Raw genomic sequence first — 15,705 nt, forward strand, 5'->3', positions numbered from 1 at the left:
CTGAGCCACGCTGGGGGCAGCCCTGGGGAACCCCACGCACGGAGCGAGGCCTACCCAGAGCACAGCTGTGAAAGACGACTCACGGTTGTGCTCGCAAGGGACCCACCAGGTGCTCTGCATTGTGGGGAAACGGAGGCACAGACCCTGCAGCTACGAGGTGGAGACTGGAACCTGGCATCCCGGTCACGGCAGCCACCCTGCCAACCGGGATGCTGTGCTGCCTCCGGGCACCACCAGACATGGATGAAGGGATGGAGGACAGGAGCGGGAACGTGAAAGACAATGATGATGTCTCTGCTTTGTCATGGGACGGCTGGCAATACAGTTACACGTGTAGCACACACGTGTTATAAAACAATGAACATGCTTGAGCCTTGAGCCCACTGCTGATCTAGGACTACAACAACACAAAGCTGCCAATGATTTGTATCCACTGTGCCAGTGGTCAGCCTTGGCTGCACACTGAGTACATGTGGGGAACCTTGAAAACCATAGGTACTCTCAGGGCACCTGGTGGGATTTGCCTGGGCATCTGGAGACACAGAGACAGGTAGATAGACAGACAGACAGACAGAAATCCCATAGGCTGGTCCACTCCCTAAACGCCCACAACACTGAGGGCTGGGCCAGGAGGAAGCCAGGAACCAGGAACTCCATCTGGGTCTCCCACATGGGCGGCAGGAATCCCGCCACCTGAGCCAAGGTGCACGTTAGCGGGAAGCCAAGCCAGGACTCTCACCCAGGCCCTGGGATGCGGAATGCGGGCATCTCAGTCTCAACCGCTATGCCAAACACCCAACTCCATTTGGGCTTTCAAGAGCTCCCTGGTTGACTCCCAAGTAAAGCCATTATTTGAGAACCACTGGTTTATATTCCCCTTGACTTCCTGCCCCCTTTACAGTTTACCTTCACTCCTTCCAGGTAGCCACCATCCTGGATTTTGGGAGGGGGTGGATTCTTTGTCTCCCTCCTTCCCCGTGTCAAGAACTTTAGACGTTTGCGATTGGTCTCCCGCCCACCACCAGGGGGCGCCAGAACAAAAATGTCTCATTTTCCTTCGGCGTGCATCTGGTATCGCGCTGGAAGTGGTTTGGCCCTTGCGGCGCTCCGTCCTCGGGCCGGTTGCTGGGGCAACTAGCGGACAGGAAACGGCCGGCGTCGGTGTTGCGGCGGGAACTGTGCGGGCCGGGTTGGGGCGTGCGGGAGCTCCGGGCGGCGCGGAGGAACGTGAGTCTGGCGGTGGGGACCTGGGCGGTCGGTCCCGGCTCCGCGGCCGACGCGGATGTGGAGGTCGAGGCTGAGAGCGGGGTGCACCTTGTGCGGGGAGCGGCGCAGGGGGCCGGTGGCCCATCCCGGACCGGCTGCCCGGGCCGAGGCGAGCTCGGCGTGTGCTTGGCCTGCAGCGGGCTCGGGCCCGAGGGGGCTCTGCGTCTGAGGTTCTCGGCGTGGACTTGGCTTCGTGCGCCTCCCCGCGCCCGGGCACCTGCTGCGTTGTGGGGGAGGGTGGTCTCCAGGTCGCCCAGGGGAACCCGAGTCCTCTCCCAGGGTCCTGGCTTTCCCCCGAACGCTCCCGGTGTGACAGCTTGTGTTCCTTGTTTTCTCTACTTCCTGTCCTTGTGATGCTGAGCAAGGCCCTTCCCTCGGTGCCGGATAGCGGGGTGGCTGCACGAAGGGGAGGCGGCGTGCACGCCTAGTGCCTGCCACCCAGGGACAGTCCCCAAAGTGTTGTCCCTGCCACCCGGTGTGCCTCTTGCAGCCTTGCTAGGCCAGTCCCCGGTGGTGGGCGGTCCACAGCCAGGGGTCGGCCGGGTCATGCCGTCCACTGGCAGCCCTGGCGGCAGGGCATGGCGCAGCCCCCCTCCCCCGGTCAGGAGTGGGACCCGATGGGCACGTACATACATATTTTTTAAAGCTGCAGTAGGCGATGCCTGCGTGCAGCCGAGGGCTGAGGCCAAGCTTGGAGGCCCCCCGGGGCTGGCAGTCACCCCGTGTTCCCGCCGTTGCCGCCTCCCCCCCCAGATGGCCCTCCCCACGCTGTCCTCGTCCTGGTACAGCCGGAGGCTCCCGGAGCAGCACGCGGCGCTGCAGCGGCAGCGAGAGCAGGCGGCGCGGCTGCGGCAGCAGTGGGACGCGAACAGCCGCTACTTCCGGCTGTCGGACATCTGCAGCTCCAAGCAGGCCGAGTGGAGCTCCCGCGCCTCCTACCTGCGCAGGTAACTGTGCCCGTCTGCCCGTTCTTAGAGAGACACAGGAGCACACGGAGCTTAGAGATCCCGACCGTGTCACCTGCCGCCTCGTCCCAGACAGAGCCCACGTGGTGAGACGCACGCGTGCAGACACGCGTGTGCAGTGCCGGCACTGGGCTGCCCGGGAGCCCTGGGCATCGTCACAGCACACGCCTGTGCAAGCCCACTAGGCGTTTCCCAGCACGCATACCTTTGCACGACCACGAGCGAGCGCGCGCTTGACCGCGGGCGCCCTGTCCCCCAGCATGCACGCCTATCAGCGCGAGAAGATGAAGGAGGAGAAGAGGAGGAGCCTGGAGGCCCGGCGGGAGCGGCTCCGGCGGCTTATGCTGGAGGAGCAGGAGCTGCTGGCCAGAGAGCTGGAGGAGCTGCGGCTGAGCGTGAGCTCGCGGGAGAGGCGGATCCGCGAGCGGCACGGGCACCTCAGGTCGGCCCGAGAGGAGCAGCGGAAACTGGTACCTGGTCGCGGGGCCGCGGGCGGCGGTGGGGCAGGCGCTCACAGCACGAGCGTGAGGGCGCGGCGGGGGGTGTGTGTGTGCACACATGGGCCAGCCCGGGCACCCCGCTGTGACAGCAACCCCCCCCCCACACACACACATCGCCGCCGCCAGGGCACGGCCCGCTCCACGTTGGTGGGCGGGGAGAGTTTTGTTCAATCAGCTGTTCTCTTTCACTCCTGACGTCATTACAGATGAGTCCGAGTGCCTCATTCGAGTTCTGACTCCCCACAGGGCCTGGCACTGCTCCCGTTTCTCTTGCAAAAAAAATACCGGGTGGAACAGTTGACCCCCTGTTGTTACCTCTGCAGGGGGTCCCTGGCACTGCCATCCGGGTCTTCCCAAAGTCTGGCTCGAAGTCGTGGGTGCAGGGTTTGGACGGTGGAGGAGCCCTTAGCCTGAGCCGACCCCACGACCGCACTGAGCCTTGTCCAGACGTGATTGGATTTGAACCTCTCTCTGCTTTCCTGATAGATCGCAGAGCAGCTTCTGTATGAACACTGGAAACAGAACAACCCAGAACTTCGAGAGGTGAAGCCCAGAACCTTCCATCGAGTTGCCTTGTGGATGAAGTCACGTCTTGACTGTTTTTAATCATGCGTCTGTGCTGGCTGCAAAGCCCCGCGCAGGACCTGGGGCGGCCTGGCCTCGGCGGTGCCCTGGCTGTGCCCTCTGCCGCTGGCTCCCCGTGCAGTGACACCGTCTGCCTCCTGCACAGGCCTGGGCAGATGGGCAGGGGGTGGGCCCCCAACCCACTTGGAGGCCGGGGAGGGGTACTTTCCTGTCTGTGTGCTGACAGCCTTCCCGCTCAGCCCCGGGGCGCTGGATCTCCCAGGCGGGTGTGCTCGCACCTGCTCTGTGCGTTTCCTAATCGGGCTGCTGTGTTTCGGGGCCACTCTTGCTCCCCCCGCTGGTCAGCTGGGCCGCCGTGGGTCCTCACACGGCGGCCGGTGGCACAGGAGGCAGCACGCGGTCCCCGCGGCGAGCGTCAGGGCAGCTGGGGAGGGAGTCCGGAGTCTGCCCTTTGTCACCCTAGGTCGAGCTGGACCTTCACAGGAAGCATGTGGTAGACTCGTGGGAGGCGCAGAGAGAAGAAAAAAAGCAGGTACGGTCCCTGCCTCTGGGGGACGCCCCTGGGACGGTGTGAGTCTGGCCGTGCGGAGGGCGCCAGTCGGGCACACCTGGCACGTGCAGCACTGCCCATCCCCCGGGGCAGAGTGAGGCCGGGTGGGGGGCCGGGGAGTGGGAGGGGCACGGGCGGCCTGCAGCGAACCTTTGCTGTCAGCGGTGTCCCGATGAAACTCGTCTCCTGAACGCTGGTGCTGGCCCACAGCGGCGCCTCCAGGACGAGCGCCCCCTTCCACGCCCCCACTGCTTTGCCTCTGGCTCCATTCCTGAAAGTGCGTGGGAGCCTGTGCCAGGGGGAGGGGCCTCGACGTGGCCCAGCTCCTCTGCTGCGTCAGGCCCCGTGCCACGGCCTCCCCGGCCTTGCTGCGGTTTCCACCGAGAACTGCGCCCAGGGGCGGGCACGTGGCCGGCTGCGGGTCACATGTGTTGACCTCCCGGGTTCCTTCTGCTCCTTGTAGCAAGAGGCCACCGCGGAGCAGGAGAGCAGACGGCAGGAAAACGAGTACGAGGTGGCGCGGAGGGAGGCGCTGGAGCGGCTGAGAGCGGAGCAGGAGAGGCGGCAGCGGGAGGACAGGCTGCAGGCCGAGGCGCTGCTGCAGCAGATGGAGGAGCTGAGGCTGCGGGAGACGGAGGTGAGTGCGAGCGCCGGCCCCTGGGCTGCGGGAGGTGGAGGCGAGCACCGGCCCCTGGGCTGCGGGAGGTGAGTGCGAGCACGGGCCCCTGGGCTGCGGGAGACGGAGGTGAGTGCGAGCGCCGGCCCCTGGGCTGCGGGAGGTGGAGGCGAGCACGGGCCCCTGGGCTGCGGGAGGCGGAGGCGAGCACGGGCCCCTGGGCTGCGGGAGGCGGAGGCGAGCACGGGCCCCTGGGCTGCGGGAGGCGGAGGCGAGCACGGGCCCCTGGGCTGCGGGAGGCGGAGGCGAGCACGGGCCCCTGGGCTGCGGGAGGTGGAGGCGAGCACGGGCCCCTGGGCTGCGGGAGGCGGAGGCGAGCGCCGGCCCCTGGGCTGTAGCTGCTGCGGGGGCCTGGGGTGTACTCCCACTTCTGTTTTCTTTCCGTCCAGCTTCCTGCCAGCGCACACCCTGGCTAAAGTAACAATGGCTCGAGTACTCGGGTCCTTGGCTCCCATGAGGGAGAGCCAGATGGCGCTCCTGGCTTCTGGATTTGGCCTGAGCTGCCTTAGGCATTTGGGAAGAGAATCAGTGGATGGAAGCTATGTCTGCTCCTCCCCCCTTCTCTGCCTGCCAAGTAAAGAAAAAGAAATAAGCAGACTTAAACAATAATTAAAAAGCCCTCGATGCGGGCGCATGGCCCAGGGGTTGGCCCACCTCACCCATCCCTGCTCTGGCTCCTGCCTCCGGCTTGCTGCCGACGCGGACACCGTGGCAGCAGGGGTGGCTCCAGTCCGTTCCTCCCCACCGCCCATGTGGGAGACCCCGCCCGACCCTGGCTGTTGGGGGCCTCTGGGGAGTGAACCGCTGGAAGGGCGCGCTTTCTCTCTCTGCCTCTCCAATGACAAACAAAACAGAGCCGCCTTCTGAGAAGTGAGGACAGAGGAAGGGCAGTGCCGCAACACGGCCAGGCGCTCGCTCGTCCGGCCTGCCTTCTGTCCGCGTGTGGGAGCGTGGCTCTCCCAGGGCCTCACACAGACAGGACTCCGCGGCGTGGTCTGCACACGGCTTTCCCCAGGCGGCGGGCGTGGGGTCTGCAGGCTCATGGTCCCGGAGGCTGCCCCTTGAGGGCGCTGTGCTGTTGGCCTGTGAGGGCTGGGTCTTCCCTTGGAGCCGAGCGAGGCCCCTGTGCCCCTTTCTCTCTCCTTCCCTCCCCAGGCCTGGGGGACTCAGGACTTAGTGTCCACTGGTTATCGTAGGTGCTGGCGGTCGAGCCGGAACAAGCCCTCTCTCCTGGCCTGGCCGGGCAGGGGAGACGCCTGAGGTCGGGGCTCTTCCTCGTCTGCAGCCCTGGGAAGTGCTCTTGCTGAGATGGGACGAGGGAGGGAGTTAAGCTGGGCTGTGGGGCTCCGGGCCCGGAGGCGGGCGGGGGTCCTGAGCACCACGCAGCCCAGCCACCCTCGCTGCGTCAGGTGTGCCGGAAGCAGAGGGGTGCAGGCCGGGCCCGCTCACTGTCTCCGCAGGCGAGCGAGCTGAAGAAGGAGCAGGAGGACCTGCTGAGGCAGCGCTGGCAGCTGGAGCAGCTGGAGGAGGAGCGGGCGCGCGTGGCGGCCGTGCGCCAGAAGGCCGAGCTGGGGTGGGTGCGGGCGGCCGGCTCACACGGGAGCCCTGAGAGACGGCGGCAGCGAGCCGTGTCCAGCCTCCGTGTAATTCTTCATGTGACACGGACGGCGACCCGTACTTTGCCCTCTCGTAGGCGCTTTCTGCGGCATCAGTACAACGCCCAGCTCAGCAGGCGTACCCAGCAGATCCAAGAGGAACTGGTGAGTGAAGAGCCGGGGTGTTTCTCGCCCTCCCCGAGGCGTGTGCCACGCTCAGCGAGAGGGCGCACTCGGGCGGGGCGGGGAGGCGCTCAGCGGGGCAGAGCCTAAGCTTGCGGTGGACGAGGTCTGGAGACGTCGAGTACTGCGCAGGGGCCGTGGGCTCCGCAGAAGCCCAGACAGCAGATCTGAAGTGTTGTTGCCACGAAAAATCCTGTTGAGAGGATGGGTCTGTTAACTAGCTTCACTTCACAGTGCATATGAAAACACGAAATTATATGTCAGTACAGCTGTTATGTAAACAAAACGGCAAGCCTGTGGCTCAGGGGTTAAGACACCACTTGGATACTTGTATCCCAAATCAGAGTGGGTGCAGGGGCCCAAGGACTTGGGCCATCCTCCGCTGCTTTCCCAGGCGCATTAGCAGGGAGCTGGATTGGATGTGGAGCAGCCGGGACTTGAACCGGTGCCCGTGTGGATGCCGGTGTCACAGGTGGCAGCTTTTGCCCGCCAAGCCTGAACATGCTGTATTATCAATAGCTGCTTAGTCCTCTCGTTAGGTGTTTTGACGAAGCCACCTCGTTGATAAGCAAGCACTTTGTGCATTTGTGTCACTGTAGTCCGTACTCTGAGACGTGGACCTGTGCCGTGAGATACGGCTGAGGGCCTGTGGTGCCGGAGGGGTCTCTCTTCAGTCACGGGAAGGCTCTGAGCCTGGGCCACGGGCGCGTAACCCTCCCTGGCTGTCTGGAAGAAGTTCCGTGCCTTCCCGTCCCTGCTCTGAGACGCCGTGCGGGGACACGGGGCACAGGGAGGAGGGGAGGGGCCCCGTGCAGGCCGCCCGCTGAGCTGCCCCTGCCTCCCCCAGGAGGCCGACAAGCGGATCCTGCAGGCGCTGCTGGAGGAGGAGGAGGAGGAGGAGCGCGCCCGCCTGGCCAGGCGCCAGCAGGCCGAGGCCGACGCGGCTTGGATGAAGCAGGCCATCGAGGAGCAGCTGCAGCTGGAGAGGGCGCGGGAGGCAGAGCTGCAGCTGCTGCTGAGGTGGGCTCCCAGGCCGCCGTGGCCTCCAGGCCCCCTGACCGGGGCGCGCGCGGGCCTGGCTGTGGGAGCGTGTCCTTCAGTCACTTCAGGTGGAAGTCACGACGGCTCAGGACACTGCTCAGCTGCTGTAAAATCTTGGCGATCTGCAGGGAAACTGCTGTGTCCTGGAGAAGCTGCGTGCTTCTTGGGCCTGTGCAAGTGGGTCCTGGCCCTCGACACCTAACCCATAGACTGAAATGGTCACGTGATGGGTGACAGCCACTGACACTCACGGAGGTCACTGGCCATGACCCCAGTGCACGGCCACAGGGCTCAGGCCCTGGCAGTGCCTTCCTCCCGCCCAGGCCTGGTGGTCTCCATCACTCCAGGGGCTGCTGTAGAAGCTGCCTGCAGTGCTTTTAGGAGATGAGGTATTGGGAAGGGGTAGCCTCAGATTCCGAGGGCAGTCCTTCCGGGAAGGTTTGCAGAGCTTGGGGGACAAGCTGACGGGAAGGTTGGTCCTCCGGAGCCTGTTGCTGGGCCCTGTGTGCTCTCTGGCTTACTGCCGGCCAGCAGCAGTGGTGCAGAGCCTCTGCCACCTGTTTCGTGTTTGCCCAGGGAGGAGGCCAAGGAGATGTGGGAAAAGAGAGAGGCCGAGTGGGCCCGAGAGCGGAGTGCACGCGACAGGCTCATGAGCGAGGTAAGCCAGCATCTCCTCCAGGCCCGGGGCCCCAGGCAGGTGTCTGGAGTCCACCGTGGAGCACTGATCCCACCGGCGCTGCTGGGGACAGTCTCTTCCAGTTATCTTACGTGGGCTTGGAAACTCTTGTTGAAAGAACTTGCAGGCCAGCACCGCGGCTCACTAGGCACCGGCGCCCCGGGTTCTTGTCCTGGTCGGGGCACCGGATTCTGTCCCGGTTGCCCCTCTTCCAGGCCAGCTCTCTGCTGTGGCCCGGGAGTGCAGTGGAGGATGGCCCAAGTGCTTGGGCCCTGCACCCGCGTGGGAGACCAGGAGGAAGCACCTGGCTCCTGCCTTCGGATCAGCGCGGTGCACTGGCCGCAGCAGCCGTGGGAGGGTGAACCAACGGCAAAGGAAGACCTTTCTCTCTGTCTCTCTCACTGTCCACTCTGCCTATCAAAAAAAAAAAAAAAAGAACGAACTTGCAGAAAGTAAAACTGACAGCACCCGAGCCTTGTCTTCGGCATAGCCACTGGCATCTTTCTTTCAACTCCTGCTTCCGTGTGTGCCGGTGCCTATTATACTGTGCCGTTCGAGGCGAGCGTTTCCACGTACTGCTCTGTGTGTAAATGCCGTGTCACGGCCAGATTGTTACCACGCGTCCTCTTGAGGGCCTCCCAGCGTGCCTTTCCATCGCTGTCTGGTGCGTTCTAGTTTGTTCTCATTCTGAGCCACTGTAAGCAATGCTGCCCGGAGTGTTTTGGGCTTTTCCACATTGAGATTTCTCCCTCAGCACGGGGAACCAGCCATGGTCTGGAGAGCACACGTGGAAGACGCCCAGTGGCTGGGTGGTCTGTGTCACCTGTGTGCCGAGAGCTCCGAGTGGCTTAGAGCAGGGAGTCCCGTGTGCCTGGCGGTGGGAACTGGGGTCTCCGTTGGTGATTTCCCACTCTTGTGAATACCAGGTGTCCCCAGTGGCCGCTGATTCTCCTCGCTCCAGCCTGGGTCCTGGTCGTGGCTGCTTTGCAGGTTCCCTCCCGAGAGCGTGACCGTAGGGTGTGTCGGTGGCTTCCCAGGCGCCTCTCTGATCCCCAAGGCCGTCCGAGGCTGGTGCAAGACATCACGCTGCTCTGGGGCCTTGAGTGGGGGATGTCACCCCATGAGCCGAGGCCCCCCCACCCCCTGTGGCCATCTGCGGGGCTTGTGGGCTTCCCCACTGCTAGGGAACGAGTCTCACTCTGCCCGAGTCTGAGTGGGGCCTGGCCGTCCTGTCGGGCTTTAGACCCGAGGCTGAGGGTTAGGTCGCCTGCGGAGCTGCCTGGCCAAGGCTTGTTCTCAAGTCTGCTTCTTCCTTCCTGCCGAGGCCAGGTCCTGGCGGGAAGACAACAGCAAATACAAGAAAAGATTGAACGAAACCGACGGGCGCAAGAGGAATCCTTAAAGCACAGGGAGCAACTCATTCGCAGTCTGGAGGAGGCGAGGGAGTCGGCTCGCCGGGAGCAGGGGCAGAGTGAAGAACAGAAGTCGGCCAGGAAGCAGGAGCTGGAAGCCCAGGTGGGCTGAGCCAGGGCCCTGGGCGGGAGGCAGCCTCTGCAGGGGACGCATCCTTGCCTCGCTGCAGGGCAGGCCTGAGGGCTGGTGCGCTTTCCGCACAGCTCGCTCGTGTTGGAGAGTGCAGTGCGCTGTGGCCCTGGGTACTGCAGCTGAAGCCCTGGCGCACCCCACACAGGGTCCTTCGCCTCTGGTGGGCACGGCTGGCCTGTCTGTCCCCTCCGTCCTGTCCGCACCTGCGGACAGGTGGCTCCTTGGGCCACAGTTCTCCATTTATTCAATTCCACAACCTGAGGTGGAACACGGAATATTCTGCCCAACACACAGCCGTGTGTGGAGCTTTGTATAAGACCCGGACGGCTGCTGGCCAAGCCTTTTCCAGTCCCCAGGGGCCCCTCCCATTTCCTGGCACCTGCCGCCCCTGCTCCTTAGAGCTCTGGTCCTCCAGCCCAGCTGGGCCCGCAGCCTCCCCTGCTGAGCAGGCGCAGGGCTGTGCCCCGGGGCCTTGCCTTGGGGTGACTTTGCTCTTGGGCCTAGGTGGCAGAGCGCCAGCTGCAGGCACGGGAGGCTGACCAGCAGGAGGAGGAGGAGCAGGAGGAGGCCAGGCAGGCAGAGCAGCTGTCGGACGCCTTGCTGCGGCAAGAGGCGAAGATGATGGCCGAGCGTGGCTACCGGCCCAAGGTAGGAGCGCGCCTCCGCGGCGTGTCCACAGCCCCGCTGAGCTGTGCTGTGCTGTGCAGTGCAGCGTCTCGGTTCTGTCTGGGCGCTCCTCTTGTGTTTGCCTCCTCCTGACTAGTAGAGAACCTCGGCGCAGGGTCTGTTTCAGTCCTTCGTTGGGCCTCCAACAGCCTTCACGCTTTTTGGCTCCTGCCACTGCAGCCCAGACTCTGATACCCCGCCGCCAAGCTGCGTGCCTGTCCAGCCTGTCCAGCCTGTCTGGGGGCCAAGAGCAATCTGAGAAGGGCGGTGGCCACAGCTGGGGAGAGGTGACAGCAGGGGCAGGCTCCCGACTGGTGAGACAGGAAAGCTGCCTGGTGCCCCACGGTGCCTTCTCGAGGTCATGAGCTGTGAGGGGAGGAGGCTGGCCCTTCCGGGTCAGGGAGTCCCAAAGCCAAGCAGAACAGAGCGAGCGGGGAGGCCACCGCAGGGAGCTCCCCTGGCCGTGCACAGCGAGTGTCTGGGGACGGGGCTTCCCAGGGCGCGCAGGAGTGTGTCAGGGCTGGTGCTTTACGGAACCACCGCAGGGAGCCTGTTTCCGTGTCGGGCAGAGCTTCCAGCTGGACGTGAAGAGCCGTTCGTGTCGTGCTCTTCGCTCTGACTTGCGGTGCTCTTCCACCGCCCCCATGTCTGCTTCCTTGTTCCTCAGCCTCGCGGACACCCCAGAATTGCCTGGGACTGACGCGGCTGGTGCCAGACGCCCGGAGAGCAACGGTGCTGGAGCCTCGACGCAGAGCCGCCCAGCAGCTGCACCAGGTTCTGTGGGGGCCGGGGCACCGGGGCCCAGGCACGGAGCTGTGGGGACGTGCAGCTCCCAGCCAGAGACCCTTCCCTGCTCTTACTCAAGGGGTCCTGAGCGGGACGTGCCGACAGTGCTGTCGACACCCTCGTGGCGCGCTCGTGAACGGTGTCGGCTGGCCGGCACACAGCGCTGCGAGTTGTGCTCTCCCGCCGCCCGCGCTCAGCGACTCCAGCCTCGTCGCTGTGTCTGTTGGAAGCGGTCTTGCAGCGTTTGGTACAGCTGATTTCAGCGGTCCCCAAAGGATCCAGCCTTTTGTATTCTGGGAGAAAAAACTGCTGTGGTCTAGGGGTGCTTTGTGGAACGGCGTGAGAAATGAGGCCTTCCTGTAGGAGGGAGCTTTGGAGGGCTGCGTGGGGGCGGCCGGCCCGTGGGGATGACCCTCACAGCCCCCCGTGCCCGGGAAGGTCTTGGCCACAAGCAGCCTCCAGGGACCGCGCGCCCAGCGGGAGGAACACTGAACCTGAAGAAACGAGATCAGACTCAGAGCCACAAATTGGCCAGAACTTTCTCCCGCCGTTGTGTCCGTGAGACCGTTCTGGATCAGCCTCTACCAGCAGCTTCAGGTTCCTTGCTTCAATCATCGTATTTCTATGACCTGTATTTTTTAAATGTATTTTTCCTACTCGGGAGTTTTCAGTACATTCCACTTCTCAGTCAGTCACAGCTAATTAGGGGGCGGCGCTCCATGGTTATCAGAAAGCAGCGTTTCTTAGAACCCCGAGTGCGAGGGCTGCGTCAGTTCCCTGCCACTGCTCCCCGGAACGAAGCTGCAAACCGCCCTGAATCTGCTCTGCATTTTCTTGAGTCTCTCTGAAGACACATGCCTGAGGGCCTCGCTCCCGGGCTGGGCCTGCTGCAGTCACTGCTGTGGGGTGGGCTGGCGGGGACTGATGGCCGCTGACTGACCCGCGTCCCCTGCGGCTCTGCACGCTGTCTAGCACTGGTCACGTTTCGCAGGCTGGACTCGGCTTCCTTGTGAGAGCGGTGCTGTCGCCTCCACTTCCGTTAGAAGTTACTAGCAGTCATGTTGTCTGAGCACCAGTGCGCCTGGTCACAGACACGCGCATATTTACTGAATACGTTTTTTATTTTAATTTTTTGCTTTTGAAGCGTGGAGATAATTTTTCTTGCTTGCATTAAAATTGTTTTCTACCCTAATATTTAAATGGGCAAACTGTTTTCTGAATTCGGCGCTATCACCGTCTCTCCGTTTCTCCTGCAGTCCGTAGATGGGCCCCTGGCTCCTGCGTGCTGTGCCTGGGCTGTGGTTGCACACATGCGCATCGGCTTCCTTGTTTCCAAGCACCCTTTTCTACCTCAAATGACGTCCCGATTGTCCTTCAGATTCCTCCACCAAGGTCACACATCCTACTCTGAGCTACAGTCTGCCCAGTCACCACCAATGGGACTGTGTGTGGTCACTAACGCACCCGTTTTCCTGATGTGAAAACCTCCCACCTTCTTCCCTGGCCTCCCGCACCCAGGACCAAGACCCCACTCAGCTGGCCCTCCGTTCCCTCCTGGGACTCGCCACAGGCCTGCTGGCCCAGGAAATAGAACACCCAGTCAGACTGGAACAGACACGCTGTTTCCAGTCTTAGCGCACTGCGAACCAGTGCTCTAGACGGCCGGCGCCGGGGCCGTGGGCTTGGGACGTCGTTCTGTGCATTCAACAGAACGGAAAGCCTAAAAATAAAGTTCCTGAGAAGTAGCTCTGCTGCAGTCCAGCAGTATTTACACCACTGCTCCTGCGGCCCCGACAGCTGCACTGGTCAGTCTTCCAGGACGGGCGCTTCTCTCCCTAGGGACCCTCAGAATCTCCATAGACAATGCATATTGTGGAGAAATTAGGTGTGACTTGCTAAATGTTTTTATGCCAAAATAAACTGGTATTTTATTAACCAGAAACGTTTTATTTACTTGAAAGGCAGAGAGAGCCAGAGGGAGATGTTCCACCCAGTTTCACTCCCGAAATGTCCGCAACAGCTGGGGCTGGACCAGACCAAAGCCAGGAACCCAGAATTCAATCCAGGTCCCCACTGTGGGCAGGGGCCCAGTATATTTATTTGAGAGACTGACAAAGCTCCCACCCATGGCTTATTCTCCAGATGCCCTCAATGGCCAAGACGGGGCCAGGCTGAAAAGTCAAGTGTCCCATATTGGTGACAGGAACCCAATCAGTTGAGCCATCACCATTGCCTCCTAGAGTCTGTTTTAGCAGGAAGTTGGAGTCCAGAGCTGGAGCCAGGTTAGAAACCCAGGTTATCCAATGAGGGATGTAGGCGAAGAGAAAGCTTCCATCTGCTAGTTTACTCCCCAAATGGCCACAATGGCTGGAGCTGGGCTGATCCGAAGCCAGGAGTCAGGAGCTTCATCTGTGTCTCCCATGTGGTTGCAGAGGCTCAAGCACTTGGGCCATCTGCTGCTGCTCTCCCGGGCCACAGCAGAGAGCTGGATTGGAAGTGGAGCAGCCAGGACTCGAACCAGTGCCCACATGGGATGCCTGCACTGCAGGTGGCAGCTTTACCCGCTACGCCACAGTGCTGGTCCCAGGGATGCAGGCATGTTAAACTACTAGAGTAAACGTCTACCCCTAAAGTTAATTCTGTTTGTCCATAAACTTCTTGAAGTATCTGATATTTTCCACATGGAACGTTTGTAACCTTTAGAGGGGGAACCTCGTGTGGTACAGAGTTGAGTTGCAGCGTGGCACACCCATTCTCTTACCAGTGCGGATTCAAGTCCCAGCCACTCTGCTTCTGATCCAGCTCCATGCTCAGGCATCCTGGGAGGCAGCACGTGATGGCTCAAGGGCTTGGGCCCCAGCCACCCAGGCAGAAGACCCAGATGGAGTATCTGGTTCCTGGCTTTGGCCTGGCCCAGCTCTGGGTGTTGTGGGCATTTGGGGCATGAACCAGTGGATGGAAGAGGCCTTCCTCTCTCCCTTGGACATCTGTGGTGACAGCAGTTCTGTAACCTGACTGTGGTCACAGGAACCCACGTGTGATGGGATGGCACGGAGCCGCACATGCACGCCTGTGACGTCGGTGCTCTGAGTAAGGCCTGCGTTTTACCAGGGGCCATGTCCTGACTGATGCTGCACTGCAGGCACCGGGGGACACAGGGAAGCGCACAGGGGCCGCTGTGCGATGATTTCAGAACACACAGTAGTTAGCACAGGGGAGCGTTCTTGAACCACAGAGCACCAACCACAATGGAAAGGACTGGTCAATTCGCCTTAAAAGCTCGTGTTCAACAGAGACCTGAGAGAAAACTTTGAGCCACAGCATGGGCAAGAGCGACCCTGGCCAGCGACACGGGACTGGTGTTCAGAGCACTTCTTAGGAATGATTTCTAAGGGGCTGGGTAGCGCAGCGGGTTAAGCCGCCACTCGGGACACCTACGTCCCTTATTGGATTGCCCATTCAACCCCTGGCTGCTCCACTTCCTATCCAGCTCCCTGCTAATGTGCCTGAGAAGGCAGTGGGAGATGACCCAAATGCTTGAGCTCCTGCCGCCCATGTGGAGACCTGGATGGAGTTCCTGGCTTGAGCCTGGTCCAGTCCCCTGCTGTCACCAATAGTAAATGGAAGAGCTCATCACTGCTTGTCAAACAAATAAGACAGAAACAGACAGAATCTAGTAGAAAACTGGGTGAACTCTCCGGCAGAAACGTCATGAAAGAGGGAATTTAAATGGTTTACAAACAGTGCAAGGCAGGCAATCATAGCGCTGATCAGAGACGTGCAAGTCAAGGCTGCAGTGTGGACGGCTGCAAACCCACCAGACCAGCCAGATAACAGGTTTCCTACAGCAGTGCTGATGCTGCGAACGGCAGGCACACCCTGCCGGCCTGCTGCCAAAGACCAAGTGGTGACTTCCACCGGCCTGGCTTCCGCGGCCAGCTGTATACCCTGTGGAGGCTGGTCAGACAAGGACCCAGTCAGAATCCTCACAGAGCCAGAATGAACTCAAATGCCCAGCACTAAAATGGGAGACAAGTCATTCAGTCAGTACTACACCTTGAAAATGAACTAGCTTAAAACTAAATAAAAACTATTTAAGTGAAAGAAAAATGACCCAGCTAGGGAGGGGCCTGCTGGCGCAGCGGGCTCAGCCGCTGCTTGCCTAGTGCTGGTTTGACTCCTGTCTGTTCCACTTCTAATCCAGCTCCCTGCTGATGCACCTGGGAAAGCAGTGAAGATGGCCCTAGTGCTTGGGCACTCATATATGAGACCTCGATGGAGTTCCTGGTTCCTGGCTTCAGCCTGGTCCAGCCCAGGCCTTTGTGGCCATTTGGGGAGTGAACCAGCAGATGGAAGATTCTCTCTCCCTCTCTCTCCCCACCACCACCTTTGAAGTAAATAAAATGATTCAATAAGAAGAAAAAAAAAAACCCACCTACCTGGAGCTACACACGTTGACAGCTGAACCTCACAACGCAGCAGAGGTCTTGTTTTCAAACCCAGGCTGCTGGAGACGCGCCCAGAGGCTTGGCTGAGCTCAGCACATGGAAGGGGCCCGCGGGGACACGTGAGGGAAAGGCAGCGCTCGCTGTTTCGTGAGCTGGTACCAGTTACATGGGCGGCGGCTTCGTCATCGCAGGCATGTCTGACACCCTGCTGGATTTACAGCTC

General features: G+C 61.6%; 1 protein-coding gene across 2 annotated transcripts; it reads left to right on the forward strand.

Annotated features, from left to right (window-relative positions):
* Nucleotides 1-1,112: 1,112 nt before the first annotated feature.
* Nucleotides 1,113-12,242, forward strand: TCHP (trichoplein keratin filament binding). Of its 2 annotated transcripts, none has more exons than XM_070066028.1 (13): nucleotides 1,113-1,227; nucleotides 2,020-2,213; nucleotides 2,491-2,701; nucleotides 3,218-3,274; nucleotides 3,780-3,848; nucleotides 4,330-4,503; nucleotides 6,003-6,115; nucleotides 6,236-6,302; nucleotides 7,168-7,340; nucleotides 7,938-8,019; nucleotides 9,367-9,552; nucleotides 10,087-10,230; nucleotides 10,916-12,242. In XM_070066028.1, exons 2-13 carry the CDS (start codon nucleotides 2,020-2,022, stop codon nucleotides 10,946-10,948), a joined length of 1,503 nt encoding a protein of 500 aa, XP_069922129.1. In that variant the 5' UTR covers nucleotides 1,113-1,227; the 3' UTR covers nucleotides 10,949-12,242. The 2 variants fall into 2 exon arrangements, with proteins under 2 accessions (XP_069922129.1, XP_069922128.1); XM_070066027.1 differs by having other exon boundaries at nucleotides 1,115-1,227; nucleotides 2,055-2,213.
* The last annotated feature ends 3,463 nt before the right edge of the window (nucleotides 12,243-15,705 follow it).

The sequence above is a fragment of the Oryctolagus cuniculus genome, chromosome 21 (genome assembly GCF_964237555.1).
Source record: "Oryctolagus cuniculus chromosome 21, mOryCun1.1, whole genome shotgun sequence".
In the NCBI taxonomy this organism is placed as follows: Eukaryota; Metazoa; Chordata; class Mammalia; order Lagomorpha; family Leporidae; genus Oryctolagus; species Oryctolagus cuniculus.

Excerpts from the sequence above, each read along its gene's own strand:
- TCHP (XM_070066028.1), top strand. The coding sequence starts at position 2,020 with ATGGCCCTCCCCACGCTGTCCTCGTCCTGGTACAGCCGGAGGCTCCCG. Across the intron at positions 3,275-3,779 it reads ACAACCCAGAACTTCGAGAG|GTCGAGCTGGACCTTCACAG; the intron begins GTGAAGCCCAGA and ends TTGTCACCCTAG. Across the intron at positions 9,553-10,086 it reads AGCAGGAGCTGGAAGCCCAG|GTGGCAGAGCGCCAGCTGCA; the intron begins GTGGGCTGAGCC and ends TCTTGGGCCTAG.